General features: G+C 44.4%; 1 protein-coding gene across 1 annotated transcript in view; it reads left to right on the forward strand.

Moving 5' to 3' along the window:
* The first annotated feature begins 4,543 nt into the window (after nucleotides 1-4,543).
* Nucleotides 4,544-21,032, forward strand: part of LOC139464820 (integrin alpha-4-like) — a 32,767-nt gene continuing 16,278 nt past the window's right edge. The window contains exons 1-12 of the mRNA XM_071246338.1: nucleotides 4,544-4,721; nucleotides 6,860-6,981; nucleotides 7,744-7,829; nucleotides 8,969-9,184; nucleotides 9,486-9,531; nucleotides 11,338-11,424; nucleotides 11,904-11,986; nucleotides 15,094-15,156; nucleotides 15,868-16,050; nucleotides 16,938-17,046; nucleotides 17,972-18,163; nucleotides 20,426-20,629. Coding sequence (XP_071102439.1) covers nucleotides 4,555-4,721; nucleotides 6,860-6,981; nucleotides 7,744-7,829; nucleotides 8,969-9,184; nucleotides 9,486-9,531; nucleotides 11,338-11,424; nucleotides 11,904-11,986; nucleotides 15,094-15,156; nucleotides 15,868-16,050; nucleotides 16,938-17,046; nucleotides 17,972-18,163; nucleotides 20,426-20,629 — 1,558 coding nt within the window. The 5' untranslated portion in view covers nucleotides 4,544-4,554. The remainder of the gene's footprint in view (nucleotides 4,722-6,859; nucleotides 6,982-7,743; nucleotides 7,830-8,968; nucleotides 9,185-9,485; nucleotides 9,532-11,337; nucleotides 11,425-11,903; nucleotides 11,987-15,093; nucleotides 15,157-15,867; nucleotides 16,051-16,937; nucleotides 17,047-17,971; nucleotides 18,164-20,425; nucleotides 20,630-21,032) is intronic.

Consider the following 21,032-nt stretch of genomic DNA (forward strand, 5'->3'; position numbering starts at 1 on the left):
GGGTGGTGGTGTCATGGGTGTTGTTGATAGGGTGATGGTGTGGGTGGGTGTTGTGGGGGGGGGTGTAGGTTGTTGTTGTTGGTGGGGTGGTGGGTGTTGTGGGTGGGATGGTGGGTTGGGTGGGTGTTGTTGGTGGTGTGGTCGTGTGAGTGGGTGGTGATGATAGGGTGATGGTGTGGATGGGTGTTGTGGGTGGGGTGGTGGTGTAGGTTGGTGTTGTTGGTGGGGTGGTGGGTGTTGTTGGTGGGATGGTGGCGTGGGTGGGTGGGGTTGTGGTGTGGGTGGGTGGTGTTGGTGGGATGGTGGGTTGGGTGGGTGTTGTTGGTGGGGTGGTGATAGGGTGATGGTGGGGTGGTGGTGTGGTGGGTGTTGTTGGTGGGGTGGGTGTTGTTGATGGTGTGGTGGGTGTTGTTGGTGGTGTGAGTGGGTGTTGTTGGTGGGTTGGTGGTGTGAGTGGGTGTTGTTGGTGGGGTGGGTGTTGTTGATGGTGTGGTGGGTGTTGTTGGTGGTGTGAGTGGGTGTTGTTGGTGGGTTGGTGGTGTGAGTGGGTGTTGTTGGTGGGTTGGTGATGTGAGTGGGTGTTGTTGGTGGGGTGGGTGTTGTGGGTGTTGTTGATAGGGTGATGGTGGGGTGGTGGTGTGGTGGGGTGGTGGTGTGGTGGGTGTTGTTGGTGGGGTGGGTGTTGTTGATGGTGTGGTGGGTGTTGTTGGTGGTGTGAGTGGGTGTTGTTGGTGGGGTGGGTGTTGTGGGTGTTGTTGATAGGGTGATGGTGGGGTGGTGGTGTGGTGGGGTGGTGGTGTGGTGGGTGTTGTTGATAGGGTGATGGTGGGGTGGTGGTGTGGTGGGGTGGTGGTGTGGTGGGTGTTGTTGGTGGGGTGGGTGTTGTTGATGGTGTGGTGGGTGTTGTTGGTGGTGTGAGTGGGTGTTGTTGGTGGGTTGGTGATGTGAGTGGGTGTTGTTGGTGGGGTGGGGGACATCAAACATAGTCATACGGGGTCAATTGTCAGGTCGCAGCTCAACTTATTATCAACAGGCTATGTTACTTTCCAGTAAAGTAAGTTGGGCGTATGTACAAAAAAATTTAACTCATTCCACTCTTGATGTGCTCTGAATTGTCAGTCTGTGCCTTGGTGACACGTGCGTAGTGTCGAGCTATTGTGTTGTCCTGGAACATGAAGCCTGGTACCTGATGCCTGGTGTTGATGCCTGGTGCCTAGTGTTAATGCCTAGTGTATAGTGTTGATGCATGGTGCCTAGTGGTGATGCCTGGTGTCTGGTGTTGATGCCTGGTGCCTAGTGTTAATGCCTAGTGTATAGTGTTGATGCCTGGTGCCTAGTGTTAATGCCTAGTGTATAGTGTTGATGCCTGGTGCCTAGTGTTGATGCCTGGTGCCTTGTGTTGATGCCTGGTGCTTAGTGTTGATGCCTGATGCCTAGTGCCTTGTGTTGATGCCTGGTGTCTGGTGTTGATGCCTGGTGCCTAGTGTTGATGCCTGGTGCCTAATGCCTTCTGCCTAATGCCGGATATCCATAGTCTACGGTGTTGGAGGACTGGTCTCCGATGCCTAGTAGCTGATGGTTTTAGCATGCAGACTGACACAGATCGACCGGCCATTATGATACGGCTGTTACATTGTTGACTATAGGTCGTTGTGATATAGCAATGTTAAATACAGGCTGCTGTGTTGGTTCTACTTGCTGACGCCAAATGACTGTAAGATTATTCAAAGACTAATGTGATATATTTTAATATAACTTATTAGAAGACATCATTGATGACTTTAGAGTAATCGCCTCCGGTCATTATATGCCACATGCTCTTTAATGTTAGCGTTATCTACTGTTTCAGTATTTATAGCTTGGTCTCAGTCATACTTTGTTTTTAACATTTTGTATAAATGTTCATCTTGTCAACTTTTTATTATTATTTTATTATTTTTAACATTTGATGAATGTTCCTTTGTAAGTCACACGAAAGTGTGAATAAACTTAGTAAAACCAAAACTCCATTAGTCGTCTTATTTCGTTTAGTAACTCTCCTAAACTTTTGTTTACACGTTAACATGTTTAACCTATGATTGTGGGTCCGAATCCCGGTTCGCCCCGATTATGTTTCTGGGTTTGTCAGCACCATATCCGTGCTCGTGGGTTTCACCGAAGTGGTAAACGTCTGAGAGCTGCACCATTTCACATTAAGCTGACACGCAGTGATATAACTGGTATACTGTTATAAGCGGCGTTAAAACCCAGCTCACTCACTCACCTCTGAAAGGTATGTCATCAATGAAAAAAACAACAGAAGGTAAAATCGAATTTGCAGTATATTGGTCCTCCTCGGTCCTCCTGCTTCTTCAATGTAGATCCAGTGTATAATATCTCCCTTCTATCAGGATAAATACCCTGGACCCATTCGCCACCTACGCTTCGTTTGGTACATGTAGGTGACCATTTACATCTCTCCTGTCACTAACCTAGCACATGGGTCTCTCGCACATGGGTGTAATTTAACCGGACGGCATATTTTATGATCCTGTAATTTTTATCGGGTTCAAACAAAGCCATTGCGAACAGGCGTGTATATCATTAGAGAGTGGAGATATAAGCCTGGACTATCGAAGATGCATATTACTATTAACAACAAGACATGGTGGTAGATATAGATAAAAGAGAGGAGGTATAGGTAATAGACGTTGGAGGCCTCAAGTCGAACATATGTACTCTACCTAAGGCAAGAGTCATGTGACGCTCTTTTAAAAGTCTGTTTGCGTGCACGTGTCTTCAGGATCTGGAGTCAAACCAAATATCGAAAGCACTGATGCGCGGTTTATGCAGATTTCTTCGTAAGGTGATACACTGCTCATATGACATTGATAATAACTCACTCATACTAAAGAATGTAGCGGTACTTTCAAATACACACCGTGGGATGATATGGTCTGTTGAGAGGATAACGAGATATTAACCATATCAACTTGAAGTGACGTCATCAGAGGGATCTTAATATTAACCTTGGGCGATACGGAAAGAGCAACTTCCGGTGACGTCATTGCAGGCGGATATAAAAGAGTGAGGTGTAACCTCGTCCGGACACTGAGAACCTCGGCTTCCTTTGCAATGTGTGCCCAGTGAAGTGATATGATATTTATGAGATAAATATACAGCGTTTTCAATGTAGATCAAGGTTACCTGGAGATTTAGCCGCGCTAAATTGAATTTGGAACCAAACGCGCAGCCCACCTCATGTTAGCTTTCTAAGTTGCCGTGATTATATGCTGTCAATGCCTGTCATATATTGGAGTGAAGTATGACGGTGTAAACAAACTGCCTGAGCATATACAGCGCCATATTTTGTTTAAAGGATGTTGTCGGTGAATCCGTAATTCAGATCGAAAACACTTGAGTCATCCCATGGCGCTTCACTGAATTTATTTGCTATCACTAAAGAGTCCCCGTTTTATTTAGTCACGGCAGAATTGAGATAAACATGCTGTGTTTTCAATGTAGAGCTAGGTTACCTGAAGGGTTTGGTAACCTAGCTCTACATTAAAAACACAGTATGTTTATCTCTTAATTCTACTGGAACTGGAATTCTACTTTGAAAACAGAAAGGAAAATAACACCAATGATTTACAAAAATGCAGCAACGTCTTTCTTAAAGGATATTACGGCATAGTGCGTTTGTTATTTTTATTTTACCGGCTTTGAACAGTCTTTCAGTTACATCACGGCGTGTCAGCTAGGTGCCTGACGTAATGCAGATGTTACACGTCTACCGCTTTGGTGCAACCAACTAACAAGAAGATGGTGCTGACAAACCTGGAAACATAACCATGGCTAACAGGGATTCGAACCTACGACCACATGTGTCTGGAACTTCAATACAATGCGACTCTGTACAACTCAATACAATGCGACTCTGTACAACTCGATACAGTCAGCGTCTCGTGCTCCACATGTTCACCCTAATTAACACTAATATATCAATCAATTCTTGTATAGATAATAATGACCAAAGTCGACTCTCTCATGACAGCCACACCTTGATCAAAGGACTGGCATAATGGGAGTGAATTGGGTTTAACGTCGCTTTTAACAGTATTCCAGTTATATCGCTGCGTGTCAACTTAATGTGGGAGGAAAGCCCGAAGTGATGCAGGTCTCAGACGTTTACCACTTCGGGGAAACCCACGAGCACGGGTATGGTGCTGACAAACCTAGAAACATAATCGGGGCGAACCGGAATTCGAACCCACAATCATAGGTTTCTGGCGTGTCCAAGGGACGCAACTCTGCACAGCGAATCGCGGCGCCTTAGACGACTGGGCCACCCGTACCTCCGGACAGGCATAAGATCGTAAATTTTACTGAATGAGTTTCGGAACACCCCTCACTTTACTTCAGTCAAAGTGTGTGGCCTCTGTTCCACTAGGGTCTCTGACGTCACGGGTTCAGTCAGGGCAAGTATGTCCGGAGCAGCTTACTACCCCATCCGGTCGCATCCTCGACGCTGAAGCTGACGACACTCCAGCAGTGCATACTTACACGGCGTCCAACATGGCGACAGTTGGCCTGGCTGCGCTTCCAGTTATTTTCTGTTTGTTTATGGTAGATGTGTGTTTCAGTTACAACATTGACGTTGTCCACGCACGTGTTCTCCATGGACCAAGTAAAAGCATGTTCGGATACGCCAGTGCCTTCAAGAGGACTCAGTCAGGATATAAGTAAGTGGAGGACCTTGTAGTCACGTCTCCCAACAGGGGAGTCACTGTAAACGAAACGATCACAGTTAGGACCTCGCTTTCCAAATCTATGCTGATGAAACAACTGTTACAAGTTTATGCTAACAGGTAACGCGAGTCTTAGGACTAAGATCGCTTTGTGGAACCGGTCGGTGGAGTGATGTTTTTCATGATGTGTCTTAATGCTTAGGGGCGGTCAGGTAGCCTAGTGGTTAAGCGTTCGCTCGTCACGCCGAGATGGGTACAATGTGTGAAGCCCATTTCTGGTGTCCCCAGCCGTGATATTGCCGGAATATTGCTAAAAGCGGCGTAAAACCCTACTCACTCACTCACTCACTCTTAATGCTTACTACCAGCTTCGGAGCGACCATTTTTGACGCGATGGAAGCTGTTCTTTATTATGAGAATGAAGCCAATATAGTTGTAGCAAACACAAACTCGATAAGGTGATCCATGTACTAGATTGGTGGGATATGATTAACTACACATGTAGTTGTATTCCTTTCTGCCTGATGTAGCCTCGCGTTGTGTCATACAGTTGGATGTAGTCCCGTGTTATGTCATACAGTTGGATGTCCCGTGTTGTGTCATACAGTTGGATGTAGTCCCGTGTTGTGTCATACAGTTGGATGTAGTCCCGTGTTATGTCATACAGTTGGATGTAGTCCCGTGTTGTGTCATACAGTTGGATGTAGTCCCGTGTTGTGTCATACAGTTGGATGTAGTCCCGTGTTGTGTCATACAGTTGGATGTAGTCCCGTGTTATGTCATACAGTTGGATGTAGTCCCGTGTTGTGTCATACAGTTGGATGTAGCCTCGCGTTGTGTCATACAGTTGGATGTAGTTCCGTGTTGTGTCATACAGTTGGATGTAGTCCAGTGTTGTCTCATACAGTTGGATGTAGTCCCGTGTTGTGTCATACAGTTGGATGTAGTCCCGTGTTGTGTCATACAGTTGGATGTAGTCCCGTGTTGTGTCATACAGTTGGATGTAGTCCCGTGTTATGTCATACAGTTGGATGTAGTCCCGTGTTGTGTCATACAGTTGGATGTAGTCCCGTGTTGTGTCATACAGTTGGTTGAGTCCCGTGTTATGTCATACAGTTGGATGTAGTCCCGTGTTGTGTCATACAGGTCAATGTAGTCCCGTGTAGTGTCATACAGTTGGATGTTGGCTTCTGGGTATTATATCCAACTGGTTGTTGCCATTACAACAAACATGACGTCTATTTCTACTGCGGTGATACTTGGACTTCCTATCTCGCTCTTATCTCCACACGACGCCTGCTGGGCACATAACTCTTACGTCATATCCATCATCACAATGGAATTCGGAAACACACTTCCTTTCACTGCGATATCTTAAAGCCGATGAGGGCGCTGTCACTTTCCGGAATGGCAGCCGTACTTGGACAACAGTTTAGCACAAAATAGCAGATACCGATGCAAGGGTATAACAATATAACGAAGAGAATATATGGATGTCAACTTCGTTATTATGAGTGGTTAAAGTGTTCGCTCTTTCACGTGGAAGACCCGGGTTCGATTTCCAATATGGACCTGTGTAGCCCCCGTCAGGGCCATTCAAAGACAAAACCCCACCCCACCCACCCACCCTCTGAAAGAAGTCTGCCCACAGCCTTGGCATTATTCCCCCATGCTTACATTATGAGCTGTGCTGTTCATCTCGTGCTAATATCAAAACACCTCCTTCATACAAAAATCCAGAGACTTTTTTCTCAAAATGCACGGAAAAGGACATTATGTGTGTTTGGAGAATCGTTATCAACCTTAATTCAGTTTCATTTAGCCAATGTATTAAAACCTATTCACAGCCTAACAATGTCAACTGTTTTTTACTCGGCGGTGTAGTCGGGACCTATACCACGAGCTCGTTGAGATACCATGCCGCAGTTTAACAGGGACACTCCACTCAGACACGGTATACTGACTTCCAGCCGACCAGTCCTTGTCTTATCCCCTTAATGCCGAGTTCCAGGCAGGGTAACAACAAGTACCATCCTTTAACGTATATTGGTATGACGCGCTCCCTAGGGAATATCCAATTCTACTCACCAATTTTAATACCATTTTGCCTTTCATTCTTGTTGCTTATCTAGACTTACTGTGGGCGCCCCTAAGGACAACTCCACACGAAGAAACTCGACTGGGGCGACGCACGAATGTGACGTCACAGATCCTCTCAACTGCGTCCAGACGTATGAGATCGATCAGGATGATCGTGAGTGTTGCTTGTTCCTGACATGAGGACCACGAAACCTTAGGCCTGCGAAAGACCTCAGGCGGGTGCCGATCATTTCAGTAATTAATATCAACGTAGCAAAAACATAATGCATTTCACTGAATCCAGTTCATTACCGAACAAAGACGCACGTTACATTAACACTGCACAATGGCCACATCTATTGGCATAGTGGCGGATGTAAGAGTGCAGTGCATATGTCACTTAGGCAATTTACAAAACGCCTTAATATTTAAAAATTGACGCAAACCTGTCCTCTATTTTATTATGATGACGAATCCCAAATATTTTGATGCTGAGTTTCATCACCCACTGGAGTTAGTGAGTGAGTGAGTAAGTAGGGTTTTACGCCGCTTTTAGCAATATTACAGCAATATCACGGCGGGGGACACCAGAAATGGGCTTCACACATCGATCGTACCCATGTGGGGAATCGAACCCGGGTCTTCGGCGTGACGAGCGAACGCTTTACCCACTAGACTACCCGACCGCCCATCACCCTCTGGAAGAAAATTATAGGATTAAAAGAAAATGAAAGTCAGTTTGGTTATTGTTTGGCTTCTAATCCCAGCATGATTAGTCTATAGTGTTGTTTTTGAACTTCTTAATTTTGTTCGCTAATCTGTCAAATAAATCGGCAGATTTTGTAAATTGCCCAAGTGTATCACATTTCACACATTGACTGTAGCATTTACAAATCCGTGAAATATTAAACATATTTATTGTTTACTTGTTTCCAAGGTGATCTGGAGTCAATATCGGGTACCTGGTACAATGCCGCTGAGATGTACGGATCAATCATCTTGCAGTCCAACGACACAACCACGGTAACTAGCATCACGCCCTGTCGTCCTAGACGCCGCAGTTCGCTGTGTCGAGTTGCGTCCCTTGGCATGCCAGAATTCTATGACATTGGGTTCGAATACCATCCCTGATTGTGATTCTTGGTTTGTTAGCACCTTAACCGTGCATGTGGGTTACAAGACATCAGTGGTAAACGTCATAGACCTTTATATCACACTGGCTTATAACATTCATGTTGTTCGTAACTCATACCTTACATAGCTCACATACTCTATACGACTACAGTCAGTCTGCATTTCTCACATACTCGATATATCTATCGCTGTATGTCTACATAACCAATAAATTCGATACATCTGCCACAATAGGTCTGCTTAACTCGTATAGTTAACATTTATCACAGTACGTATGCATAGCGTATACAGTCGAGACATCTACCATTACGATTCTGCAAATCGCATACAGTCGATAATCTATCTCTATGAGTCTGCAAATCGCATACAGTCGATACCTCTACCACTATGAGTCTGCAAACCGCATACAGTCGAGACACCTGCCTATGTGAATATGCATTTCGCACTAAGTTGATACATCGAACACTATGAGTCTGCATAGCTCATACAGTCGAGACATCTACCATTACGAGTCTTCAAAACGCATGCAGACGATAATCTACCACTATGAGTCTTGCAAAACGCATACAGTCAATACATCTACCATTATGAGTCTGCAAAACGCATACAATCGATACATCCACCACTATGAGTCTGCAAATCGCATACAGTTGATATATCAATCTCTGTGAATATGCATAACGCATACAGTCGATACATCTATCACTATGAGTCTGCAAATCGTATGCAGTCGATACATCTACCTCTGTGAATATGCATAACGCATACAGTCGATACATCTATCACTATGAGTCTGCAAATCGTATGCAGTCGATACATCTACCTCTGTGAATATGCATAACGCATACAGTCGATACATCCACCACTATGAGTCTGCAAAATGCATACAGTTGATACATATATCCCTATGAGTCTGCAAAACGCATACATTAGTATTGTAATTATTATTGTTTATTAATGCCTTTGTGCAATACTCAGCATCAAGTTTTAGCTTACATGACATAGCTTACATTACTCCCTCGCTGCAGATGTGCGCCCCCCGGTACAATGACTTAGCGTTTGAGAAGGAGAACTATGCATTCCTGATTGGACGTTGCGTCACGGTCGAAAGTGCGAATGTTAAATACTCGTATCCTTTGAAAGTCTCAAAGGCACAGGGCTATCTTCAGAGGAGACCAGGCTCTTCTAAATACATATTCTGGTACGGGATGGGAGAGAGTGGAATGTCAGGCGATATGATGGAGGTAAGGACTATAATAATAATGATAATCATCACCATCATTGTCACAATAACATTCATAACACAGATGATGTTTCTTCTGGTGTAAGTATTTCACAAATGATGTCTGAGAAAAATACATATATAACTAGTTTAGCAGAGCACGAAACCAATATTAGATGATCATAGACCTTGTCTGCTTGTCTTCCAGATCAAAAACTGGTTTATTTTACATTAATGTTTCTCTGTTTGTCTACTGCGCATTTCCGGCACAAGAATAACTTCCTACTTCCGGGTGGTGTTGCAGCTCGCTGTTTTCATTTCAGGACGGCTCGGTTCTACTAGGAGTCCCTGGCTTCAAGGAATGGAGTGGTATGTTCCGAGACTTCGTTGCACGTATCGTCAGAATATAGAGCAGAACGTTTCTACGTTTCACCAGATCTCCCTTACCTAACACATTATCTCATAAAAAGTAGACTCCAGTTACTGAACGGCACATTATTCAGGTAAACAGAGTATTCGTAACTCGCGGTAGTGGCTATGAAAAGGCAAGCATAAGCCAATAATTTGTCATTCAATTGTCAACATTTTCAAGTTCGAAAACATCGCCATAGGACGTATCCAAAGAGGGGAATCGCAGTCTTCTGTTGCACGCCACTTCAACGTCCACAACAGCACCATTTGCCGCCTTTGGCACCGATACACAGTTGAATTCCACTGCAGATTGTCCGAGAACCGGCCGACCAAGAGTTACTACCCCTTCACAGGATCGCTACATTCGACTGTTCCACCTACGTCATCGCAATGCCACAGCTACAGAGACTACAGGACGCTTCCCTGGTTTGAGGAGGATAGTGGACCAGAATCCGACAAAGAAGACCAGTTATCGTACCAGTTTTGCAACAGATCCATCGACAGCGACGCTTGCGTCGGTGCCATACCTTACAGCCTTGGAATTTGAGAAACTGGAGACGAGTTTGGTTTAGCGATGAATCACGATTTCTTCTTCACCGGCGAGATGACAGACAACTTTTTTATCGTCGTCGAAATGAGCGTTTTGGCCCACATTGTGTACGTGAATTCAACAAAATCGGTGGCGGTAGTGTCATGGTGTAGGGGGCCATATCCTACACCAGGAGATCTGACTTGGTTGTGATTCAGGGAAATTTGACAGCAAATCGCTACATGAATCAAATTCCTCAACCTCACCTTCTTCCAATCATTGACCGCCAGAGGGAGCTGTTTCATCAGGACAACGATCCACCGCACACAGCTCGTATCACGGTAGACTACCCTCATAATGCCAACATCAACGTTTTGCCCTGACTGTCGAGATCTCCAGCTCTCAACCCAATCGAACACCTCTGAGATGAACTCGATCGACGTGTACGTCAACGTCAGAACACTCACACAACTGACCAACGCGTTCCAAACAGAATGGCGCAGAATTCCACAGGAGAGAATTCGTTCATTTATTCAGTCAGTGCCGAAGAGATGCAGAGCCGTGATTACTGCCCGGGGCGGTCACACGACATACTGAGTTCAGCGCACCCTTGTGGCCTTATGTGACATGACAATGAACAGTTTTCAATGCCTTTGTACAACGACAACACGTGACTATCGAGCCCCAAAATTTCATATTTGTATCTATGATATTAAATTAAATAGATCGACTTTATTAGGTACAATACATTTACTACAAATCTACCTGTGCGTGTTTTTTGTGTATTCTGGTGAAACTAAACTAAATAGCAAAATAGTTTATGAATTTAGAAATCATATTATCTGATTAAAACTCGACAGCATATCATCTGATCAAATCGGAAAAGATTTTATTTTGTGAAACTAAACTAAATAGCACAGTATTTTATGAATTTACAAAAACAAACATGTCTAATTATCGGATGAATCGGAAATATATAATCTGAAGAAACTAGACAACATATGTTGTGAAACAACACTGCATATTGTCCAATGAGATTAGAAGATGTTTTATCGGATGAAACTACCCTCACTCACTCTTTTGAGTAGGACAAGACGTGGACTGAAAATTAAGTCCAATAATTTCTAATACGCATTCCTATGTCATACGCAATTCGGATGAGTGTCTAATGTGATGTATGACTAACTCGCTCACTCGTACTTTAGTTGTTATGACAACTGTTGTTTTATCTTCAGGGGGAGTAGTTATGCTGAAGCAGGACATCTTCTCACCAGTGCAGAGATTCGATATTCCTTTCACGGTGCCTGATTTCTCTTACCTTGGTAAGCTGACTATTGATAGGATGTAACAAATTGCGGAAATCTGCATGAGTATATCGTTCCTTTCGTGGGTTTTTTATTTGCAATTTTGCGGTTTTAAACTTTTTTTATAACCATCAGCGCTATTACTGTAAAGTGTTGGTTTCCATTGTCTCTTGCTAATTACCTATCAGCAGCAATTATCTGTTGGCTTCCCTTGTTAGTGTCCCTCTTTGGGTATCTTATTACTTTTGTCGTTCTTACATGTACATGGACATATACATGCTCTCTGTCTCACGGCGTTCATTCACCTGATGAAGGAGTAATTAAATTAATCGTGTACTCCGGAACGTTGTGTTCCTCATGATAAAGAAGTTGACATCCATAAATGCTGAAAAAATCCTGAATATTGCTCAGTTCAGACACTTTTAACGTCGATGCCATGCTCGAATGATTACATATCTTGTCATGTCTTGTAATCTTGACGACTGGCTGATCTACAGGCTACTCGGTGGCAGCGGGGAAGTTGTGTGGACAGGGAGACCCTTGCTTTGCTGCAGGTGCCCCTCGTGCTGAGATGGTCAAAGTAAGAGCAAAAATCTATATTACCTGCATGACTTGCATGCATGAAATACGAAGTGAGACTACGGGGGATGGGGGTGGGGGGAGGCGGTTGACTGCGTTGATGGATGCTGCTCATTATTCTCCTACACATATAGTCCACATAGTTCTGCCAACGACGTTGGATTGCACGGGTACCACTTGTCTAAAAGGCGTCCTCCTGGTGGGGAACAAAGCTAATCCCAGCAGAAATGATGTCATCGTCATTCTCATAATGTCTGCGCTGACAGTTCTTTCTTTCGGACCGCCTCCGTGGTCTAGAGGTAGAGCGTCAGGGGTTCGATTGCCAGCTGCGTCATACCAAAAGAATGTTAAAAGATGGTTCTTGTTGTTACCCTCTCTTGCGCTTGGCATTAAGAGACGAAAACAAGGACTGGTCGGCTCAGAGTCAGAATACTGTGTCTGAGTGGGGTATTCATATTAAACTGCGGCATGGTATCTCAGTGAGCTAGCACTATAAATCGGCATCAGGCCGGACTAGTACAAGCAGCCACACAAACACATATACACGTGCATGCAGGTCGCTATATAAGTGCAATAATCTTGGCCGCGACGTTAAACCCCAGTTCACCTCACCTCGACCTTTCTTCAATTTTGGTGCGAGGTGGACATCTGTGAATCCGGAGGGTGCCCGATGAGTTCGAACCACAGTCATCTGTTGTTGCATTTGCAACAATTGATATTTGCACATGTGTTTTGTCCTTGAGGAACAACCCACCATTGGTGATATTTCCACTACTTGATTTTCTCTAACCTTTCGGGAGGTTTGTTCACCAGTAGGATTCCTTTAGAATCCCAGAAAACATACCAATCACATTGGCAGCAGATGAAAGGGACTGTGTCCTTCTTCGGGTGATAGTGGTTCATCAAAGACTCATCCATGATTACAAATCACTCCACAAAATCAGCTTCCAACGACATATATTCTCCGGTGAGATGATGAACGGCGTTTCTGATCAGGCGTCCTGAAACCTTGGAACCCAGCGTCCTGAAACCTGTGTCATTCCCAGCACGTTCCTGTTCTCATCGTTATCATGACAGGTGCCTACTGTATTTTCTATTTGGCTTGTGGCGAGTGGTCGATCATCCACAATCATATCATGTATATTATGGTGCAATGTCACCTTTATTAATAATCAACATGTTCCTTAGTGGTGGCAGTTAAAGGCCTTCCTGATCTTGGATCCCCTTCTGGGCATGATCAACTCAGGGCGGTCGGGTAGCCTAGTGGTTAAAGCGTTCGCTCGTCACGCCGAAGACCCGGGTTCGATTCCCCACATGGGTACAATGTGTGATGCCCATTTCTGGTGTACCCCGCCGTGATAATGCTGGAATATTGCTAAAGGCGTAAAACCATACTCACCCACTCATGATCAAAGTGGACACCATATCCGCATGGAGATATTCAATGACAGCGCGGTAGATAATTATGTCCAATCCACAGACAATATCTAGTCACAAGACGCCCGATGCCTAGATACCTGCAGAAATATGTTGCCTGGTTGTGTAATTGGTTCCAATGCTGGTTCCAATGCTGCCTGTGAGAACCGGAAGCAAGATAAGGGTGTACTATGCATCCTTTGTCGCCAGGCTCAGAACTAGTCAGCGACCCCTCGTAAAGCATCTATAATTGTTACATTTGCACACTCTACACTCATGCTCTATCATGCTCTAATGTTCATATTGTATTTAAACCGTCGCCTCTATTATTGCTAAAAGCGGCGTAAAACCACACTCACTCACTCTCTGGCAATACTGTTATTTAATTGGCCTGATGGGAAACCCTATAGACTGGAAGCCTAGCAATTGTCATCGCCCGTATACAAGTTAAAGTGTAATGGGATCTAACCGACAACAGGAAAGGGGACTGATGCTGTGATAGTAACGTATAATGACGATACATGTCTGGCGTGGTGCGCACGGCGCCTTGATGGCATACTGTTGATTGGTATTGCCCGCCATTCTGCCAAGCTGGGCCACGTTGGCGGGTTCTGGGTCTCTAAACATCTGGGATTTTAGTTGGCCAATCCTCTGTCCGTGTGCCTTCTCGTCGGAGAGAATCAGTGGCGACCTGGACGCTATGTGGTCTGGCATTATCAACTCCCTCTGCAAAGTTTCTGCCGGCACTTCTAGCATACAACACAACGACACCAACAAACCTGGCATACCGCTCGCCGCTTTGTCGCCAGCAGATATTCTGCCATCTGTGAATCGGGGACAAAACCTTGATTCGTCTGTAAACAGACATTGGTGCACATCCCGTCCCTGGTGTTGCCTGGCCCACCCCAATCTTTGCCGTCTGTGGTAAACTGTTAGGGTCACACCCTCCACAGGACGCCTTGCTTTCAGGCAGACTGCAAGAGTCTCTTTTCAACGGTAGATTTAGAAATTCGCCTTCTTGGCATTGTACGGAATTGTCCATTGACAACATGAGCAGATTTGAATCTATTGCGTAGTGCAACTAGTACGATGCGACTATCTTGTCTGGTTGATCCAGGTCTCATTGCAACTCCACCCTTTTACGGCTCTTCTCCCACAGTCAGGGAATTACACTTTATAGTAAGCTATTATGATTATTTGATGACTTTAAAGGACATTGATGAGGTTAAAGAGACACATCAGGTAACCCTAACCCTAAAACTTAAATCTAACCCTAAACCTAATTACTAAACACGAACCCCAACCCTAACCCTGGTTTGTCATGTATAGACTAAGAGTGTAACATACATGTATATAACTCGATAGTAAGTTATTTTGATTATTTGATGAATTTAATGGGCATTGATAAAGTGAAAGAGACACATCAGGTAACCCTAACATTAAACTCTAAACCCTAACCCTAAACCTTAACCCTAACCTAACCCTCACTAACCCTTATCCTAACCCTAATCACAAATCCTAACCCTAGGGTTAGGGTTACCCTACCCTACCCTAAACTCTTAACCCTAACCCTTATCCTAACCCTAAACCCTAAACCCTAACCCTAAACCCTAACCCTAACCCCTTATCACTTCACCTAACCATAACCGTAATCTAACCAAATGGTAGTGACATTTTTTTTATTTTCTTCAGATAATAATTTACATCACGTCAATCAACAAGCTTTCCCAGGTTCAGAGTCTAGAAGGTAAACAGGTGAGTTGTCGTTAATCTCGCAATGGTATCTTCAGTACGCAACCACATAGTTGTTGAGGGCTGTACATTTGCACTTCACCATTGTTTTCTTGTAATACACCAGCACATGTTTTACTCACTCATGGAGATCCGGGTTAAAATTGGTCTTCAGCAACCCATGCTTGTCGGAAGAGGTCACTATTGTTGTAAGAGGCCACTAACGGGATTGGTTGGTGCATGTCATCGTATCCCAATTGCGCAGATCGATATTGCTGATGTCAATCATTCGATTGTCTGGTCCAGACTCGATTGTGTTTTCAGAAGTCAAGTCACATAATTAAAGATTGAAATTATCAAACAAATCTATCAAACATGTGACGAAACACAGGTAGCTCTAGTGTTTAACTACATTATATCTTTGCCAACAAAATGCATTGTGTAGGCCGAAATAAACTTAAACTACATTTAATTTTTTTAATTTTTTTAAACATCGTATTTTGTGTCGTTTGGTCAATCCTAACAGTGTTTCAATTATTATTATTATTATTATTATTATTATTATTAATCAAATGGAGTGTTATGGGTAACAAGTAACTTACTGGTCTTGGAAGATAACGAGGGGCGGTGGGGTAGCCTAGTGGTTGACGCTAAAGGACCGGCTTCGCCCACCCCCGGCCTGATATTGCTCACTCCCCCACTCACTCACTCACAAGATGGTTACAATGATTACAGACCGGGGCTTATTTCGGCGCATCTCTGTGTACGGCGGATGTAAACGGTGATGGACACGACGACCTGTTGGTGGGGGCTCCGTTCTTCACCGACGACAACGACGGCAGTGATCAAAGCAAGAAGATCTACATGGACGAAGGGCGTGTGTTTGTCTACCTGAACCTCGTCAATGCAAATAATCAGGTGTGATTTCATCTAAATGGTTAGCTTCTTAAGATTTCAGAATGTACTGTAGATGACAGAACGTTAATTATAACATATACGGTGATTATATATTGAGGCTGCTTTGTTGAACTTTATATATCATGGTTATCCTCATTAGAATAATAAGGTACCCCTCGCTTGTGTGCCTGAAATATTGTTGCTCCCCGTAACCCTTGCTTGTCTCCCGCTGTGACTCGGGGACATCATTGGTCCCTGTAACCCTTGCTTGTCTCCCGTTGTGACTCGGGAACATCATTGGTCCCTGTAACACTAGTACTTGCTTGTCTCCCGTTGTGACTCGGGGACATCATTGGTCCCTGTAACCCTTGCTTGTCTCCCGTTGTGACTCGGGGACATCATTGGTCCCTGTAACCCTTGCTTGTCTCCCGTTGTGACTCGGGGACATCATTGGTCCCTGTAACCCTTGCTTGTCTCCCGTTGTGACTCGGGGACAACATTGGTCCCTGTAACACTAGTACTTGCTTGTCTTCCGTTGTGACTCGGGGATATAATTGGTCCCCGTAACCCTTGCTTGTCTCCCGTTGTCACTCGGGGTCATCATTAGTCCCTGTAACCATTGCTTGTCTCCCGTTGTCACTCGGGGACATCATTAGTCCCTGTAACCCATATTTTTTGTATTTGTCAAAAATAATTTTAGTGTTACGACTGTAGAGGTAGAATAAATTCAGTCGAAAACAAAATGTATCAGGCCATTGGCCTGAAAGTTGGGACCAGTGAAGCAGCAGTGCGGTGGGTGCCTTGCACGACATGTGAGCTGGTGAGAAACGGATTAGTCATTTACATAAACGACTGATTCCATGTATTTACCATGCAGCCCTCAACTATTTTATGCTCATAATGTACAGCGGATCTTGACACAAAGCTCGGTGGTTCTCAAAGGGAGGAATGAACATGGAGCCAGATTTGGAACTTCCATCAGTAACCTTGGAGACATCAACGGTGACGGTTATAAGGGTAAGTTTGGGATTGCCATCAGTAACCTTAGAACATTAACGGTGACGGTTATAAGGGTAAGTTTGATAATGCCATTAATAACCTTGGAGACATCAACGGTGACTTTTATACGGGTAAGTTTGGGAATGCCATCAGTAACCCTGGATACATCAACGGTGACGGTTATACGGGTCAGTTAGGGAATGCCATCAGTAACCTTGGATACATCAGGGGTGACGGTTATACGGGCAAGTTTGGGAATGCCATCAGTAGCCCTGGATGCATCAACGGTGATGGTTATACGGGTAAGTTTGGGAATGCGAGCAGTAACCTTGGATACATCAGGGGTGACGGTTATACGGGCAAGTTTGGGAATGCCATCAGTAACCTTGGATACATCAGGGGTGATGGTTATACGGGCAAGTTTAGGAAATCAGTAACCTTGGATACATCAGGGGTGACGGTTATAAGGGCAAGTTTTGGAATGCCATCAGTAGCCCTGGATACATCAGAGGGGATGTCTGTACAAGTGAGATTGAAACTGTCATCGGTGGCATCTCTCTCACATATATATGTTGTTATCATCTTCCAGATGTGGCCGCCTCCATGGTCTTTTGGTAGAGCGTCCGCCCGGAGAGCGGAAGGTCAGGGGTTCGATCCCCGGCCGTGTCACACCAAAAGACGTTAAAAGATTGTACTTGTTGTACCTGGCGCTCGGCATTGAGAACAAGGACTGGTTGGCTCGATGTTAGTATACTGTGTCTGAGTGGGGTATTCATGTTACACTGCGGCATGGTATCTCAGTGGGCTAGCTACTCGGCAACAGTCGGATATAGTACACACAAACACACACACTAACACGTCACTATATAAGTGCAATAATCTTGGACGCGACGTTGAACCCCATTTCACCTCACCTCACCTCACCTCACCTCACCTCTTTCAGATGTGGCAGTGGGAGCCCCGTATGAGGATGGAGGTCATGGGGCGATATACATCTACCATGGAGGGGAAGGGGGACTGAACGCGGAGGTGAAGCAGAGAGTAGGAGGCCGCGACATCAACGACACCGAGACAGTGACGTCTTTTGGCTGGAGCATCTCCAAACCTGCTGACGTGGACGGCAATAATTATCCGGGTATGTTCACATATGTATAACAGTATCATGTGTGGGAATTAAGTTGTGCACCCAACGGTATCAAGGTATACTTCAATACACAGTATTATGTCAAATATTGTAATAAGGCAAGGCCAAACTCAAAGTGAATGATCAAGTTGAATTTTTTCGCAGCTTTTAGCAAAATTCAAACAATATCAAGGCGGGGGACGTCAGATATAGGCTCTCTATACTGCTCCCCTGTGGGGAATCGAACACGGATCTGTTGCGTGACGAGCGAACGCTTTAACCACTAGGATATCCCCACGCCCCAACGACTTCGACAGACGTTCCTTTAACGGGTTAAAACATCAGTCGAGAACAGTTGTTTCAGTTTGAAAAAGTCAGTCACAGAGGTGTGTAAACTTGTTTCTGAAAATATTGCTTTCCAAAATTGCGTTTCGACTTGAGTGTGCCATTGGCTATGGCAATATTATGACCAACATTTGTTTTTAACAGGTTTCATGAGATTGAACAGAGCAACAGATTTGGCCTTCGATCTTATGCAGTTGGATATAGTCCTGTTGGTGTTTTACTCACAAATGTAGTCCTGTGTAGTGTCATACAGTGGGATATAGTCCCTTGTAGTGTCATACAGATCGAAGTGAAGTGCTTACAGTGGGATGTAGTCCTGTGTAGTGTCAAACATATGCGGATATAGTTCCGTATAGTGTCATACAGTTGGATAAATTCCCGTATAGTGTCATACAGTGGGATATAGTGCCGTGTAGTGTCATACAGTGTGATGTAGTCCCGTGTAGTGTCATACAGTGGGATATAGTCCCGTGTAGTGTTATACAGTGGTATATAGTCCCGTGTAGTGTTAGACAGTGTGATGTAGTCCCGTGTAGTGTCATACAGTGTGATGTAGTCCCTTGTAGTGTCATACAGATCGAAGTGAAGTGCTTACAGTGGGATGTAGTCCTGTCTAGTGTCAAACATATGCGGATATAGTCCCGTATAGTGTCATACAGTGGGATATAGTGCCGTGTAGTGTCATACAGTGTGATGTAGTCCTGTGTAGTGTCATACAGTGGGATATAGTCCCGTGTAGTGTTATACAGTGGTATATAGTCCCGTGTAGTGTTATACAGTGGTATATAGTCCCGTGTAGTGTCATACAGTGTGATGTAGTCCCGTGTAGTGTCATACAGTGGGATATAGTCCCGTGTAGTGTTATACAGTGGTATATAGTCCCGTGTAGTGTTAGACAGTGTGATGTAGTCCCGTGTAGTGTCATACAGTGTGATGTAGTCCCTTGTAGTGTCATACAGATCGAAGTGAAGTGCTTACAGTGGGATGTAGTCCTGTGTAGTGTCAAACATATGCGGATATAGTTCCGTATAGTGTCATACAGTGGGATAAATTCCCGTATAGTGTCATACAGTGGGATATAGTGCCGTGTAGTGTCATACAGTGTGATGTAGTCCCGTGTAGTGTCATACAGTGGGATATAGTCCCGTGTAGTGTTATACAGTGGTATATAGTCCCGTGTAGTGTTATACAGTGGGATATAGTCCCGTGTAGTGTTATACAGTGGGATATAGTCCCGTGTAGTGTTATACAGTGGTATATAGCCCCGTATAGTGTCATACAGTGGGATATAGTCCCGTGTAGTGTCATACAGTGTGATGTAGTCCCGTGTAGTGTCATACAGTGGGATATAGTCGCATGTAGTGTCGTACAGTGTGATGTATATTTGTGTAGTTTCAAACATTTATTATAACAGTATCCTGTAGGACAAGCTATACGTGAAACAGTCCTGTCGTGATATACGAGGGGTGTTCATTAAAGATTTCCCCTGACCCACTTCCGATGGACCTAGTGGAATGAAACTTGGCATAGGTATTAGTCTTTCTCTATATAGGAACCACCAAGAGTTACACTTCTCCCATCGTTTTATGCAACTATGGAGACTTCGCTTGTAAAAGCCCTCATTTTGCGTCTCAAACCAGGACTTGACTTCAGAAATCAGTGTTTCATCATCTGTGAAACGTTTTCCCTTCAAAAATGACTTCATGGTTGGAAAGAGGTGGAAGTCAGATGGTGCAAGGTCAGGAGAATAAGGATGATGTGGAAGGATTTCATAGCCATAGGACCGCGCTTCTGTCTGGGCAACATGAGAGTTGTGAAATTTCAACCAAATATGATAACCCGAAGTGGTTTAGGGGAAATCTTTAATGAACACCCCTCGTAACTGACATACTGTTCAATCGACATAACTAACCTAGCTAGTCCTTGCAGATATCGCTGTCGGGGCGTACCTCTCGGATTCAGCAGTAATTCTCAGAACGAGGCCCATAGTTGACCTTCATGCCAACGTCACGACTGACCCCCAGCTGATTATCAAGGATAAGTCCAGTTGTCCAGCGGGGACTGACGCCGAAAGATGCTTCCTGCTGAGGATTTGTTTCCACTACACCGGAGTCAGCCTACCGCCCAGTCTCAGTAAGGCTTATACATCCTTTACATTCAAGATACAATAACTGGATTTTTAAACCCCATGTGTATATGTCATAGAACCCCACTGGTGTAAACCTACATGTGTATATGTCATATAACCCCACTGGTGTAAACCTACATGCGTATGTGTCATATAACCCCACTGGTGTAAACCTACATGTGTATGTGTCATATAACACCATTGGTGTAAACCTACACGTGTATGTGACATATAACACCACTGGTGTAAACCTACATGCGTATGTGTCATGTAACCCCACTGGTGTAAACCTACATGCGTATGTATCATATAACCCCACTGGTGTAAACCTACATGTGTATGTGTCATATAACACCACTGGTGTAAACCTACATGTGTATGTGACATATAACCCCACTGGTGTAAACC

This window comes from Haliotis cracherodii, unplaced genomic scaffold (assembly GCF_022045235.1).
Source record: "Haliotis cracherodii isolate W230 unplaced genomic scaffold, xgHalCrac1.p SCAF_17, whole genome shotgun sequence".
NCBI classification, from domain to species: domain Eukaryota; kingdom Metazoa; phylum Mollusca; class Gastropoda; order Lepetellida; family Haliotidae; genus Haliotis; species Haliotis cracherodii.